Source organism: Heterobasidion irregulare (genome assembly GCF_000320585.1).
Source record: "Heterobasidion irregulare TC 32-1 unplaced genomic scaffold scaffold_12, whole genome shotgun sequence".
NCBI lineage: Eukaryota > Fungi > Basidiomycota > Agaricomycetes > Russulales > Bondarzewiaceae > Heterobasidion > Heterobasidion irregulare.
This window is the reverse complement of record NW_009258208.1, coordinates 224,316-238,883: the sequence shown is the minus strand read 5'-3', so window position 1 is coordinate 238,883 and position 14,568 is coordinate 224,316. Positions and strand designations below refer to the sequence as shown.

The following is a 14,568-nucleotide window of genomic DNA, read 5'->3' as shown; positions in this document are numbered from 1 at the left end:
ATAGACAATATCCCCTTAATTGCAAATTTGGTCATAAAGTTGATTATGGATAATATATTCTAATTAACTTAGATTAGTATTTTGATTAGATCTAATTAAGAGAGGAGGTGTTTTCAGATATTGGCAAGTATCCCTTCAACACATAACTCTTATCTATCTGCATCTTCTAGTGCCTCTGGAATGTCATCTTCTTTTCTGTTACCATTTTGGAAGCTTATTCAAAGAAAGCTCACAAATATTTTTGCAACAATTCAACAAGAAAACTAGTCTTTTGGCACCTTTTTGTGGTACTACTTCTGGTATCAGACCTACAATCTGAACAAAAGGGTCTCATGATAAAAGAATCATTAGTTACTGGTTAGTGAGTTTTTCCATAGCCAGAATACTTATACTCTAGTCCAAAACCTCAAATACTGGCTCTAAAGCCCTAATAATGGACTAAAACCTTGCTTGGCTGAGTTATGTACTCTACATCCACTCTATATCTTGAAATAAAAAAAATGCTTATCCAGCCATTAAATCTATGGCAGCATAGCTAGTTAAAAAGCAGCTGGTTTGTAAGGCTGAGTCTACTATTAAGGTTTTGAGTGTATTATATCTTAATAGCAAGCCTGAGTAACAGAGTGTAATGGTGGACCTAATTCTATTGTTGTGGTTATAGCCAGGAAGCACATAGAATACTGAAGCCAAGCACATATTAAGCTAATTTATATAAATACCTTATGGAATGTGGCATCCTATAACAAAATTAGATATGCCTTATTCATAGCAAGACCTATAATTTAATGCTAGAACTTGCTGTTCTTGAGCATGTCTCAGAAGTGCCATATGCTGGGCTATTCTGGCAAAAGAAAAATCAGTGTGGCCTATGTTTCTGCTGCAGCCCATAGATTATTGCTATGCTTCTAAGCAGTATGGGTTATATCTTTATTAATTACAACTATTACCAGCCCATTCTTTAACATAGAGTTTGCCTGCAATCAGTTTGGTTTTTCAATTAGACACTGTTAGTTACATACCATGTCCTCCTCAAGGCTTTTTGTAGGGCAGATAACAATTATAACAGGATTGTTAGTAATGTAGAAGCCTTTTGGCCAGTACTGTGCATGCTCTGAAAGGGCTTGGCATACTAGAATGAACATACAAAATAGCCGACTCTTGCTGTCACCCATAGCTATGATAGCAAAGACATCAGTGCCATCCAAGAGCTGGCAAATGCACTAAACCTGGAAGCCATGTGGTTCCTTGGACTTCTGGCAAAGGAGATACCAAACAAGGGCATTTCCAGATGGTGTAGTGAAAGATTCGATGCAGTAATAGTGGAATGGGAGCTGATCGACGATAGTAAACCGCTCCGGCGGTGCTTCAGTGGTGATCTAAAGGACGACGACGCGTCGTTTGACGCGTTCAACAAAGCGCGTTGGTTGGTCACATGATGCTTACAAATGTTCACACGGGGACCATCAATTGAGGCTTGCGGTTGGATACAGACTAGTAGAGCCCGTCAACCCTAACCCAATCTCCGACCAGGAAGCGCTCAGATCTGCTCAGATTCGCCTTCTGCTGTCCTTCTGCTCGTTGTCATTATCAAAACCGCCAATGACTTGCAACAAGTTCAACCCCTTCCTGCCATAGTCATCGACTTAATGGTCCTGATCTATATCTGCGCATTTGCTGCTAATTCACGGAACCTTTACAATGGCTATATATAGGACAGCGCCTTTCGGAATTCTCCTTTTGACTCATTTTGACCTACCTTGACTCGTGCGACGCAGCGACGTGCACACCAGGATACTTTCTCAAAGCTTCCCAAGGCATACATAACTTCCGAAATAATTACGAGCATTGTCCATCATGTCGAACAAGCCACTATCCATCCCTCCACCTCCTGGGCTTTACGTCGCTCCCGTTATGTTTTTTGACGATAACGAGGAGTTTGACTTTCCGGCGATCAAACTTCACCTGCTCAGGCTGGCCCACGTAAGTTTGTGAGTCTTCTCCTAGAGATTTGGCATTTATCAGTTCTGTCAGGGAGGGGTTACTGGCATCTTCATCACAGGCTCATACGGAGAAGCGCAGCACCTTTCCCATGATGAGCGCAAAACCATCATTCGGTTCACTCGCCAGACTCTCGATGAGAACGGTTTCAAAGATATTGTGCTTATCTCGGGCACCGGGACACAATCGACGAGGGAGACGATGAAGCTCAACGTCGACGCAAGAGAAGCTGGTGCTGCCTACGCGCTCATCTTCACCCCATCAACTTGGAGAGCACGGATGACTAGGGAGGCTATCATCCGTTTCCACGTCCAGGTATGCACTTATGGCCTCCGCTGAGCCTTATATCTCATGGCGATCCAAGGTTGCGGACGCATCGCCCATACCGACCATGATCTACAACAATCCTGGCAATACAGCAGGCATCAATATTGACTCCGATATGTATGTCATCTGTTTCTCGGGTATCGATTCCTGGTGTTCTCATCGTCTTAGGTTTATCGAACTAGGCAGACACCCTAATATCGTCGGCGCTAAGCTAGGCTGCTCTGACCTTGCAAAACTCACGCGTATCGTCACCACCCTCCCTCAGTCTCAGTTTTCGGTGTTCACTGCGACCTCCGATACCCTACTCCCTGCTCTCATGCTCAAAGCAGCGGGCGGAAACACAGCGCTTCTGAACATCGCCCCAAAGGTGCATTGTCGCATGCTGAGCTTGTACGAGTCGGGTAAAGTTGACGAGGCGCTCGATATTCACCGGATCCTTGCCCACTGTGACAACGTGTCGCGAAAGCTTGGAGGACCTGCATTCTTGAAGGCCATCGTATCGAAGAAATTTGGGTATGGAGATGCGGTGATAAGAGGGCCTCTGCTTGGGGTACCGTCGGTGGATGAGCTGCGAGACGAAGACGCTGAGCTCATGGACGAACTGATCAACCTTGAGAAATCGCTTTAGTTTGGACAAACTAGGTTCCGATTGGATGTATTGATTTTTTGTTGAAGTAGGTTGTAGTTTTGAAAAGCAGCTATAAATTAAGGTTTAAGATGAGATTCTCATATACTTATACGATGTGAGTGTGAATTTGTCACAGCGATATCCCTTGGCATGGATGCGCATGGCGCGCAAACTGCTATGCTACGTATTAGGTCGTGCTCTCGTACGCTATAAAAAATACCGTGCTCGGCATCATTTTCAGTAGTATGCAGATTTTCAGGACACGGAAATGGTCTGAAATGGTCTGGAATAAGTATCAAGGATATATTCCATTACATTTCTGTTCGGAGATACCGCTCAGGAAGGGACATACGTGATTCGGCCGCGGATATCGAGGGATAGGTAGGATGATGGATGGTTTGAGATTTTGGCGTGGTCGTTCGTGAAGTCTGAGCGGCATCGTTCTTGACGATGATATCGGGAAGTGCACAGCATACCTGTACTCCGCATGAGTGTTGGGTCGTTCCAAACTGATGACAGCGGCGACAGATATAGTTGGATAATAAGAGCGGTAGAAGACTCACCTCGAGGTGGGGCCATATCATAGGCTGTGTTCAACACAAAAGTCCTTGCATGGCTGCCTACTAATGAAGAACAAAAAGACGCACGTCGCGAAGGTCAATGAGTGGTCTGCCATCACTGGGAGCACACGATGAAGGAGATTGCAATCGTCACTCGAGGGATGCAATGTTATATTGTAGGACCGATAGAGATCCAAAGGCAATGGACGGGCCTGACGAAGTGGAGGGACATTCGTGCAGACAATAGAATCGGGACATCTGGGTGGATCGGAGTCTGAATAGCGCAATGACCCGGTCTTCCCGATTAGGCAGGAATGAAGAGAGCTGTTCGAGCTATTGTTCCGCAACGACAATACCGCCTTATTACAAGAGTTTCGCTATGGTTCATTCCATACTAAAACTACTGGGAAGCGCCCCCATCTCTCCGTCCTCGCCATTTCTCTCGGTCTTCCATCTCCTTCTCGGTTCTGCTCTCACGTAGTCTGACGACTTTTTAGTACTCATTCAGACTCGACTCGACTGCAACCTGTACTTGCGTCGACAGCTTATTATCCATAGACGACGATTATACAACGACACCAGTGATGACTTCATGTGAGAAACACATCATTCAATATATGTTATTTGTATTCTAATGTGACGACCTCCGGATAGTTCTCTCCACCCACGGTTTCCTTCCATCGCTCAAGCGACAGCCAGCGGTTCGCAATCGAGGTAGCATCTCGCGCTCAAAGACGGCCCCAATAGCTTTCGCCTCATCTTCGACCAAACCTCGGAAACATTTAACGCTCCCTGTACTCTCTGAAGAGCCTGAAGAGGAATTGGTATCGTCTTCAACCTTCTCCCACAACCGCTCCCGCTCCGACTCTCCCCAACCTGCTGTGTATGACCCTTCTTGTGCACATGTCGACATCAATGCGAAGGACATTCGAGTCGCCACAGCGACCAAACGGGTCAGCAGGTATGGTAGGGCAGAGTTTGCTGGGCCACAGGGGCTGGGTGAGCTAGAAGAGGATATGTCATTGATGGCGCCCAGGCCAGCTCCCCGACCGCCCGTTTCTGTTCAGACCCGCAACGCACCCGCACCCGCAACCGCGGCTCGGACACCCTCTCCAACGCACCCTGCAGCTCATTCCCCGGATCTCAGCATGTTTGAAATGTCCTTCGACTTGTCTAACCTCCCTTCACCTTCACCATTGCATTCAGACGCCGACTCTACCCCCGCATCACCGCAGGCGAATGGTCGTCGCTCACATTCTCCTTCTTCTTCCGTGTTCAGCGATTCGACAAGCGTATCGGTCGGCATGCCCGCAACCCCGACAACGTCGGACGACGAGCTCCCTCCGCTCATCCGCTCTCGTAAAGCCGTGGTGCCTCAGCGTATCTCTATCCGACCCCTTGTGATCACCAAGTCCATGACGGCATCACATCTGGTGGAGAACAGCCCACTCGACACTTTCATGTTCACCATCGCGCCTTCTATGACCGTGGAACTTGAAGATGAGCACGAGCCTGAATCGGAGCCAGAGCGAGAACAGGCTGATGATGAATGGGTTGACGACGATGGCGCATGGTATTCCCGCGAGATGTCTGACGTCTTCACTCTCTTGCCCTCTGCACCCGTTCCCTCCCCCGCACGCCCAGATTCGCTTCCCCCCACGCCGCGTTTTATCCCAGGGGAATACCGCAGCGTGCGCCGAACGACCGGCTTTTTACCTTTCCCACGCCCCAGCGCGCAGCTCGATCCCGCATTCCCACGCCGTTGGCGCGTTCCTCTTCCCACGCGTGCACCCCCACCACCTCCACCTTCAGGGCCGCGCTACCGGTCTCACCGTGGCTCTGTTAATCGCAAGTCCCTGACGATTGCCGTCCCAGTCTCGACCTTGGCTACTCACGCGCCGCGTCCGCTCCCTCGCACACCTATACCCTCTGACGCTCAGGCGGAGGGCGCAGATATCTTCGACGATTTCTCATCGTGGGACGTGGCACCTTTTGCGCATAATCTCGAAACTGTCGCCCCGGCGCAAGAAGCGCGCCCTCTTTCACCTCCGCGTCTACCACAGACCCCACAGAGCAGCGGTTCTGCGAGCACATATTCCCATCCCAGTACATTTCCTGATGCACACGCGTTTGAGCCCCTTCCGCTGTCTCTTCCTACATCTCCGCTCCATCTCGGCTTGTTCCCGGCATCCCCACGACGTTTTGTTGAGGAAACCTCCGTGCATGCGGCTCCTGCTGCTCTGGAATCTGTCCTGACCCTGGCCGTTGTTGTTGATCAAGAGCATGAGCAGGAAACAGAGACGGAGGAAGGTCACGAGACGGGCTTTGAGCCCATGCTACGCTCGCGATGGTCGTCTTCCACTCTTGGCTCTCTTGCCGCTGAGCCCTCTACCGTGTCTTCGCGGCTCCTGCGATTCCCATTTGGGAAGCGCGCACGAGCGCGGAGAAGTAGCGCCGTCGCGGAGAAAGAGCGGGAGAAGGCTAAGGACAGGGAAAGAGGGGGAAGGGGAAGGGGTAGAGAAGCGCGGATGTCGATTGACTCAACGTCCTCGTCCGAGGCGTCTAAGAGCGAGAGCGACGAGAGCAACACAAGCTCAGGGCTGCGGAGGAAGCCGATCCCTGTGGAGATGTTCATTCGGCGATGATTCTTCAAGATTCAGTTTCCTCGATGGGCCCGCCTACCATCTCCTACCATGCATGGCTTTTCCCTTTTATGTCTCATCTCAAGCATGTTCGACCTTCTTTGCACATCATTGGTATTTATGCACCGTCTGCGCTGGCTATCCCGTTGGCGGTTTCAACACAGGTCCATTCTCAGCTTTCATCTCTTGGGTATCTCCTTCATGGCATTCTTACATACTATCACATCAGTACTCCATCCTACCCTTCGCAGCTTTAATCTGTGCTTCGTTTGTCGCATGCAGTACGCGGCCCCTCCGACCGCGCCCACATACTTTCCTTAATTGGGTTTTTTTCGGCATGTTTATGCTTATTTCTGTCTCGTTTTTCCTCCCTTCGCGTTTCCCCTTTCCGCTACGGCCTCTCTTTCATGCTCTTTCGACGGTCTCACGCTGTGTTTCTAGTAGTCACGTCGCATCGTATCGTCTCCTCACAAAGTGTAGCATATATGTCGGTCTCATCTGGACCGCTCACCCCTCCTTGTTTTATTAGTCTTTTTCGGCCACGTATGTGGCTGCAATGCCAGTCATGTTTGCCCTTTCTTCCTAGTTGTGATGGGTTGGAATCGAGATTTTGCCGGGCACTGCAAGTAGGAGGATTGGGCCGATCCAGCCTAGGTCTGATTGGCCAATAGCACCCATTCGGCTTTTGCTGATCACGTTTTGTCTCAGTGTGCTCCGCACGATCATTGTGTCTCCCTTCAACATAGCTATTTCACCCACAAGACTGTTGAAGTGATTGTGTTTCACCAGTCTTAGATGCATACAACATAGGGCATTGCAAAAGCTTCTGAGCAGATAGTCCCCGGAGGTTTGACCATAGTCATTGGTACTCACATAGGGTGCATATAAGGCTCTAACAATTTGGTTTACTTACTATATATAAACTGTTTTTCTTGATTACATTTGCCAACCACACAGCTATATGGTTCTTGAAGCCCAGTCAGAACCCAGCCTAGTTGGAGCTAGCATGCTCAACCATTGGTGTTGGAGATAGAGTGAGCTATGCCCTGATAGAAAAATGGCCCTTTACTAGATTTACTTACTCCGTAATTCTATGAGTATCTATTGGGCTATAGTGTCCTTGCGCCAGAGTCAATATTACCATCTGTGCTATTCCTTGCTATATCGCTAATGGCCTTGTACCTTATATTGATCCACTCTCCTATCACAACCTAGCAACTAGTTATGTCTATGATCGGTGTTCCTATTACGCCCTAGCAAATAGCACATTAAGTGCCCTATCCTATACCGAATTCTGCGTGTGATATATATTACTATCTAGCAAAGTATAGCATAATGCCCACTCCCGCGCTCTGAAGAAACTACCCTAGATCACTCGATTAGCGCCTTCCACTAGGTTAGCTGCCTCGCGCCGCTTTCTGTGAAACAAGCCAATAAGTTAATATTATCACAAGCAGGCCGCCTTGATCACAATACGTACCATTGATTTTGCTTCAGTAGTGTAGATCTGCATCATGACGTGAGGCCGTCAGAACATTGTCGTCACGATTACAAAAAGTGCAGTATACATACCTTTTTGTCCTGCTTGGACAACATCTTCCAATAGGTATCAAAGGCTTCCTTGGTAGCATCACAATTTTGTTCCTTCCACTGAGCTCCACAAATATTTCTGAATATTGGAATAGTCAGCACTGCACACTACAAGAGAGAGTGGATACCTACCTTGCAGTCACCGTACGTAGTGGCCACAAAGGTTGGCCAGTGTCCTTCGCACTATTGCCGCCATCTCTCGCTTCAGTGGAGCTCACGCATGTGGAGGGAACTCCGAGATTTGATGCCATTGTGATTGCTCCCGAGGCTTGTTCTACGCTCACACCAGGATTTGGTGTCATCACGGTGGTCGTTGTTGATTGTTCTGCGGCAGCGTGCCCCTTGTTAGTGTCACCGGTGGTTGTGATGGAAGTGTTGGACGTCTCAACAACACTGCTGACAGTATTGTAGGTGGCTGGCTCAACGGGTGCATTGGCACCACTCTCCGGACCCGCGGGGGATGCCCTATTGAGGGGGAGAACAGAGTTTGTGGAAGCGTTCTCTGTCAAAGCGACAGTGCTCATGGTTGCTCCCTACCATTAGGTTAGTGCACTTTTCTAGTCAGAATGATAACAAAGCCTTACATCATTGGTGTTTGCAGAAGTGTTCTCTGTCGGGGCGACAGTGCTCGTGGTTGCTCCCTGCGTCTCCGTCAATTTATTTCTGTCGAGTCACAATGATAACAAAGCCTTACATGGTTGCTAGCAGTGACATATGGTGCTGAGGAATCGATACTACTGTCCTGGGTGACTGTATGCAAAATTGGCATCAATAGTGTCATGGCAAACAGGTCGGGGACACTCAAGGGCACTGTAGTTTGCCGCAGATTACCTCCAAACAGGTTCCCATCCCTGTCATCTGTGGTAAACGTCGTGTTGGCAACTTGGCCCTCTGCTGTTGACGGTGATGATGTTGTTGTGAAGACATCGGCTCTGTAAACGACGCACCGTGAGACCAATATGACAGAAATTGCAAGAACCTACAAAGGATCTTGTGTGATCATAGCGACCGAGGGCATAGCATGGGTGCGTCGTGCTCGTTTGGCTGTGATATGTCTTGCAGATGCTGGTGTCTTGAGCTTCTGTACTTGCCGCTTGCCGCGAGACGATGGTGACAAATCATCAATAAGGACTATATCACTGTTATGTTCAGAGTCGGATAGTTGGTTATTGTCAGAAGGATTTTTTCGCTTCACTGCACTCAATGGTGCCGGCCTGAGTAAGTGTATCATCTCCTTTTGCAACAAACCCTGAATGAATGCGGGGTAGTTGTCCGTAGCAACTTTCTTGGCCTTCCAATTGGCCGGAGAACCGCCGCAAAAGCGCAGTTCAGGGAACCGGTAGCCCATCTCTTGGTAGTAGAAATCTGCCGCACTCAGAGAGATATGCGACCACTTCGGAGGTGCTAGGCCACGCAGCAGAAGTTCATACCATATCTGATAAGCTCCCTCTCAAATATCGGATGCATAATATCCATCTATGACTTGACCATGCTGATGCTGGACATACTTCATTGTCATATTGATCCCGAGGTAGGCATTGGTTTTACCTTTCTTCTTTGGGACTTGATTGGGGTCTGTGATGCCGTCCTCTTTCGAGACTTCAGCCCATTCTTGCGTCGTCCAGATCGTAACAAGCGGCACATCTGTGCGTTAGACTGGTGACAATGGTTCACGAAGGCAAAGAGGGCCATTTGGCGCAATGTTGCGCATGGTTCGCCCTGGATTTGTCGAAGCAGCTGGGTCGGGCATGGTAAATTCCGTGGGCAATGTTGCATTGCTCAATCCAACAACATCAGGGATTGCGGAGATAATGCCCTTTAATGCATTGCTGTATGAGCTATTAGAAGAGCAGAGCTTGTTGGCACCGAGAGATTGCTCACCGCAGCACATTGACTTCAGTTTGTAGTGCAACTATGTCCGCACATGAAGCAGAGGACATTTCAACGGATGGATCGTAAATGTCATTGCTCTGTGGATTAGACCGAGGCGTGGGGGTACCGGGTCCATAATGGTAGAGACTGGTGCCTGGCCCTGCTTTTCCAAAGGACTGCGCTCCCTTTCAAAAGGATGTCATGGCGGGCTCACTGTGGTCTTTAAATCAAACAGTTATTGCTCACTGTGGGCATATGCATGTTTGAGGAATCCCATGGTGTGGTCGACCCCCTGTTGGATACACCGTGGCCATGGCCGAAGCTTGGCGTACCCTCTAATGACGAGTTGAGTGGAGTGCCTCCTCTACTGCCATTAAAATTGTGGGAATAGTCCAGAGGAAGAGAAAAAGGAGATTCCGTACGACGCTCTGGCGCACCAAACAAGGCTCTGACAGCGTTGGTGCCGCTAGGTGTGGGTGCAAATAAAAACTCCGAGGCCGTTGATGATCTGCCCGAGGTCGTGGGCAATGCCATACCAATGTGGAAGGCCATGTTGCCAACAACTGGACCAGGGGAGTTGTTGCTCGATGTTGTGATGGAAGAAAAAAAGGTCAGTGCCAAAAATGCCAAATAGAGTTTGTACAAGTCCCATGATAGCACTGTCTAGCACGATTGTGCTGCGATGGCGACCTTCGTATCTTGCTCATTCTTACATTGCCATGTCCTCAAGTGATTTCGAACTGTCACAAGAGATAGGGGAGCTCCCGAGTCCTCCTCGGATGTGCCCGAGGCCTGCTGACGCCCAGGATGCCATCAGAAGGCAAGTACAGAATCACTGCAAGTTCCAACAAGACGACCTTCTTACCTAAATAGATACCTACTCATGTAGATTCCTGGCTCCCGGGAGCTACCTTGACATGCAAACCACCGACACACAGTATTTTCAACAGTGGGAATCAGAAGAAGTTGACGAGGAAAGCACCAATCTTTAACACCATCACGATGGGTTTCTCTTGCTCAAAACGCAGATGTACGGATTCGTAGTGACGACCACAGTAGACACATGTTAGTGAATACATGTCTAGACTACTCCTCAACAGTCTCCTCGACTATGCCATTCATGCATGCGACATCGAGACCGAGCTTCTCAACTACAAAAAATCTCTCCTACATGGTGGTGTGCGGTAAAGTATGCGGCACCATTGCAATGCCAGCTATTATGCACTTGACGTGGATCACGGCGAGGGCTGCGTCACCTTGATGGATGCAAGAGGCGACTGTACCGGATGACTCATGGAGCAATGTGGGATCAGGGTGTGTGTATAAGCTAACCAGCGCAAGGGCATGTTCCACGCCTCGAATGCGCATTGTGAAGAAGAACCTTACCTCTGCAAAGCGAGTGACACCCCCAAATGTTATCTAGCAATGAATCCAAACAAATTGAGCCCAAACAAATTGAGCGACTAAAAAGACAGAGTTGGGGGGGGACCGTACCTTGACATTGCGTGCTATTTGCACCTCATTGAGTGCCTTCAGTGACTCCTTCCACAGTGATCGTATGGCTTGTCCGTTGGGCAAGCATAGCCGGGCCCATTGTTGTACCATGGGAATCCATGCCGCCTCCGCACCCTCTCCCTCTGTGTGGTAGATACCCCCAGCTTCACGAAAATAACCTTTGATGACAAGAGCCTCACATGGGAGGACAGGGCGAGCACATGAATCCTTTGCCCGAAGGAGTACAAAGTTATCTCCAACAGGGTGTGCCCCGCGCGGGAATTCCTTGACATTGCGCTCGAGGTCTGGCAGCATCGTCTTCAGAGCATTCACTTGTGCTCGACGCACGCCACGTTGTGAGAGGTTCGCGTAAGGATTTGAATGCTGTTTTAGCTCACTGCCGAGATCACCGATCATCCGCTCCATTGTGTATTGAGTGGTGTATCCTGGAGGTCCGCAACGTGTAACTTGGCGAGCGAGATGAGACAGAGCATGGATGCTCTGGCGGCAGAAATGAAGCCGACTTGTACGGCGCTGATAATATAGGACCTCAAAGTCCTCCGCATATTCAATGAGCAGACGATGCGCTCGTCTGAGTTCCTTCTGAGAAATACGACGCTGGTGCACCAGACGGATACCCGCAACCAACTTGCAGAAGTGCCGCCAGAAGATTGACGGCAGAGTTCTGTAAAGAAGTGTGGGAGCAAGGCCATAGATCCAAGTCATATATTCAACCGCTTTGTACCCACTGTTGATCTTCTCCGCAGGATTGCGAGGTGGCTGGTCAAAGATACCAGGAAGATACGGTGTCGCAGCGGCCACTGCTTTACCATGTGCCTGCCATATCTGTAGGTCTCGCAAGACAGAAAAGGTCCATGAATCTCGATTGTCGGAGACACTGCAATCAAGTGTGCCGTGGAGCAAGCCCACTATTAGAATGATGAGCATGCACCCACGCTAGGGTCCGAGGGAGGTATTCGGGAAGCTTTGGGGAGATACCGAACAGCGCTAGACAAGTACCGAAGATGTCGACTTTTACCGAACACGGTCGGTCCCTACCCGACCAACGACAAGCCACCGAAGGATGATTCGGCAGCACTTGGGTCAGTTCGCCCACACTTCACATACTTACCATGACCGCACAAGAGTGTTACGATAGGTGTTTACAAGATCAGAGCCAGTATTCCGTATCGGCCGATGTCCTCCGTGAGTCGGTCGGTCCTTATCGCTTATCTTCCTGACTTCCGCATGGTCGGTCAAACACGATCTTGCACCATTGCTTGGCCACCCTGGTCATACGATACCTCTCCTTTATTTTTCATTGGTTCTCCAACGCCTGTTCCTGCTACCTACACTCGGGCGACGGATCCCGAACGTTTGGGATTTCGACATCACTGATTACCTTTTACCTTATCACCTTCGGAACCCATATGGACATCTCACCTACCTTCTTATCTTCTTGGATCGCTAAGGCTTGGCGCCCATTCAACATCTACTCTCATTTCAGGTTCAATATTTTACTTAGGGGCGCTGTTTACTATAAAAACCTACATACAACTCTGGAATAAACCAGCTTTCACACCCCACAGTTCAGAGCTCACTTGCACTCGTCTCAACCCTCAAAATTGTCTTCATCGGCTCCCGAAAACTTGTCATCCTCGTCGTTCGGCCTTGTTCGCGTTCATACTCGTCTCTTCGCTCGTACCCCTCGTCCTCCCTCGTATATTGTCAGAGCCCCGTGTGGCTCTTGAAGCACGTAGTTGTCGGTCGCGACACTACCTTCTCGTTACCAACCGAATCGCCGACACGACCGACCGAACATTCGGTCGGTGTTGTGTAGTAGTCCCGAAACCGTTCGGGCGCTATAATCTCACACTCCTCACTACTTCTCAGTGCGCCATCAATTTCTAAAGTCATCACTAACAATTCCTTGTGTATCAGATACTAGCTCCAGCACCCCCTGCATTAGAGGTTGTTTTGGTGTTGTGCTCAGCACTGAGAGCCACCTCTAGCGTATCACCGCAGGATTGCGAGGTGGCTGGTCAAAGATACCAGGAAGATACGGTGTCGCAGCGGCCACTGCTTTACCATGTGCCTGCCATATCTGTAGGTCTTGCAAGACAGAAAAGGTCCATGAATCTCGATTGTCGGAGACACTGCAATCAAGTGTGCCACGGAGCAAGCCCACTATCAGTTCGGTGAGATTCAAGGCACAGAGGTGCATAAGATCTGTAGGGAACAGGGCGGGAATGCGCAGCCGGTGTCTTGGATCTATCCCACTCAACAATGTAGGCTTGCAAAGACCTGTTTGGAGCCGCCGTGCACGGTACTCCGCCGCCGAGCGCGCTTCCGAGACATGGGTCAGATTCGACAAATATCTGCAAAGCATATGGTGATTAGCCCAAAGTGGCACATCGGGGGACATATTCTAACCTTTTCTCGGTTTCCTCTGCCGTCGGGACGATCATTGTCCGCAGGTCATAATTTGGATGATTTGAACTGGCAATATCGGAATCAACAGGCTTCAAGCATGCCGGGTAGTACTGGGCGCCCCCAGGCTTGTGGCGTCCTTTCTGAGGGCAATAAAGACGGCAACCATATGCCCCATGATGGCCAACACCACCAAATATAGAGGCCATGGCAGGACTATCAGCTGTCGCAAGGGCTAGAAAAGGACAACACTCAACAACCGCATCGTCAACTGCATTTCAAAAGTACATCCCTTCGCGCTGGAGCGCCGACAAGTGATACATCCCCGGGAATATGAATGAATCGAGATTCTTGGGCTTCGAAGGACCTGGTATGAAGCCCCCAGGTAGTACATATTTCTTCTTGTACCAAAGATCAGGAGATCGGTCCAAGATCACCCATATATATATCCAACAGTCAGAACCTTTGTTGCAATAGAGCTGAGCCCCGTCAATGGAGAACATGACAACAGGATCGTACTCCTTGATGAGTCCATTCTTCACGGCATCGATAAAGTCTGTGCCATCCCAGACATCAGCAAAGTCTCTTAGTGCATGATCCTTGTTAATCTGTCGCATGGCAGAGTTGTAGCATGCGTGACGATAACGCATTGCTCTGGAACCCTCGACGGTTCGCCTCGCCACCTGCAGCTGTGGGCCTAGCGGGATTGTCTGAAACTCCTGTCGAGGAGTCTTTGTACCTGGCTTCAGAGGATCGTAACGAGGCTCCCGACACATGGGACATGTCACTAGATCTCGGAAAGGTCCAGTGAACACAATGCATGAGTTAACACACATATGATGAGAAATTGGGACAACGCCGCTTAATTCCGCAACACGGCGTTCGACTTGATCCAAGGACAGGAGCTGGAGGGCAGGGTCATATCGCAGGAGTGACAAGCGAACATCCTCGTAAGTTTGCTCTGAAGCGTTACTGACTGCCAGGTATAAATCGAGCGACAGACAGAGAATGGGGTCATCGAGATTTG

At 49.5% G+C, this 14,568-nt stretch overlaps 6 protein-coding genes across 6 annotated transcripts; 2 read left to right on the top strand and 4 right to left on the bottom strand.

Moving 5' to 3' along the window:
- Positions 1–1,599: 1,599 nt before the first annotated feature.
- HETIRDRAFT_412119 (uncharacterized protein) lies at positions 1,600–3,054 on the top strand. Its single transcript, XM_009553684.1, has 4 exons — positions 1,600–1,980; positions 2,032–2,313; positions 2,363–2,442; positions 2,494–3,054. The coding sequence occupies exons 1-4, from the start codon at positions 1,855–1,857 to the stop codon at positions 2,951–2,953; spliced, it is 948 nt and encodes a 315-aa protein (XP_009551979.1). The 5' UTR covers positions 1,600–1,854; the 3' UTR covers positions 2,954–3,054.
- An 843-nt stretch (positions 3,055–3,897) lies between these two features.
- Positions 3,898–4,777, bottom strand: HETIRDRAFT_412118 (uncharacterized protein). The gene is made up of 2 exons (XM_009553683.1): positions 4,168–4,777; positions 3,898–4,107 (listed from the first exon to the last, which is right to left on the bottom strand). The coding sequence occupies exons 1-2, from the start codon at positions 4,424–4,426 to the stop codon at positions 4,079–4,081; spliced, it is 288 nt and encodes a 95-aa protein (XP_009551978.1). The 5' UTR covers positions 4,427–4,777; the 3' UTR covers positions 3,898–4,078.
- A 1,186-nt stretch (positions 4,778–5,963) lies between these two features.
- On the top strand, positions 5,964–6,733 carry HETIRDRAFT_390067 (uncharacterized protein). The gene has a single exon (XM_009553682.1). It carries the CDS (start codon positions 6,211–6,213, stop codon positions 6,682–6,684), a length of 474 nt encoding a protein of 157 aa, XP_009551977.1. The 5' UTR covers positions 5,964–6,210; the 3' UTR covers positions 6,685–6,733.
- An 869-nt stretch (positions 6,734–7,602) lies between these two features.
- Positions 7,603–9,093, bottom strand: HETIRDRAFT_329512 (uncharacterized protein; the record flags this gene model as incomplete). The annotated part of the gene is made up of 6 exons (XM_009553681.1): positions 7,603–7,662; positions 7,728–7,824; positions 7,878–8,278; positions 8,330–8,386; positions 8,440–8,677; positions 8,729–9,093. The coding sequence occupies 6 exons, from the start codon at positions 9,091–9,093 to the stop codon at positions 7,603–7,605; spliced, it is 1,218 nt and encodes a 405-aa protein (XP_009551976.1).
- Positions 9,094–10,703: 1,610 nt separating this feature from the next.
- On the bottom strand, positions 10,704–14,191 carry HETIRDRAFT_422383 (uncharacterized protein; the record flags this gene model as incomplete). Its single annotated transcript, XM_009553680.1, has 6 exons — positions 10,704–10,784; positions 10,818–11,036; positions 11,112–12,040; positions 13,287–13,489; positions 13,545–13,757; positions 13,830–14,191. The coding sequence occupies 6 exons, from the start codon at positions 14,189–14,191 to the stop codon at positions 10,704–10,706; spliced, it is 2,007 nt and encodes a 668-aa protein (XP_009551975.1).
- Positions 14,192–14,224: 33 nt separating this feature from the next.
- Positions 14,225–14,566, bottom strand: HETIRDRAFT_26926 (uncharacterized protein; the record flags this gene model as incomplete). The annotated part of the gene is made up of 1 exon (XM_009553543.1): positions 14,225–14,566. A coding segment is annotated over one exon (342 nt), but the record flags the coding sequence as incomplete, so codon positions are not given.
- Positions 14,567–14,568: the final 2 nt, after the last annotated feature.

Bases quoted from the DNA above. Each gene is read 5' to 3' on its own strand.
- HETIRDRAFT_412119 (XM_009553684.1), top strand. From the start codon at position 1,855: ATGTCGAACAAGCCACTATCCATCCCTCCACCTCCTGGGCTTTACGTC. The intron at 1,981-2,031 runs GTAAGTTTGTGA...CAGTTCTGTCAG, and splicing joins ACCTGCTCAGGCTGGCCCAC to GGAGGGGTTACTGGCATCTT. The intron at 2,443-2,493 runs GTATGTCATCTG...TCATCGTCTTAG, and splicing joins ATCAATATTGACTCCGATAT to GTTTATCGAACTAGGCAGAC.
- HETIRDRAFT_390067 (XM_009553682.1), top strand. From the start codon at position 6,211: ATGGCTTTTCCCTTTTATGTCTCATCTCAAGCATGTTCGACCTTCTTT.
- HETIRDRAFT_412118 (XM_009553683.1), bottom strand. From the start codon at position 4,426: ATGTCGACATGTGCACAAGAAGGGTCATACACAGCAGGTTGGGGAGAG. The intron at 4,108-4,167 runs CTATCCGGAGGT...TGTGTTTCTCAC, and splicing joins GAAACCGTGGGTGGAGAGAA to ATGAAGTCATCACTGGTGTC.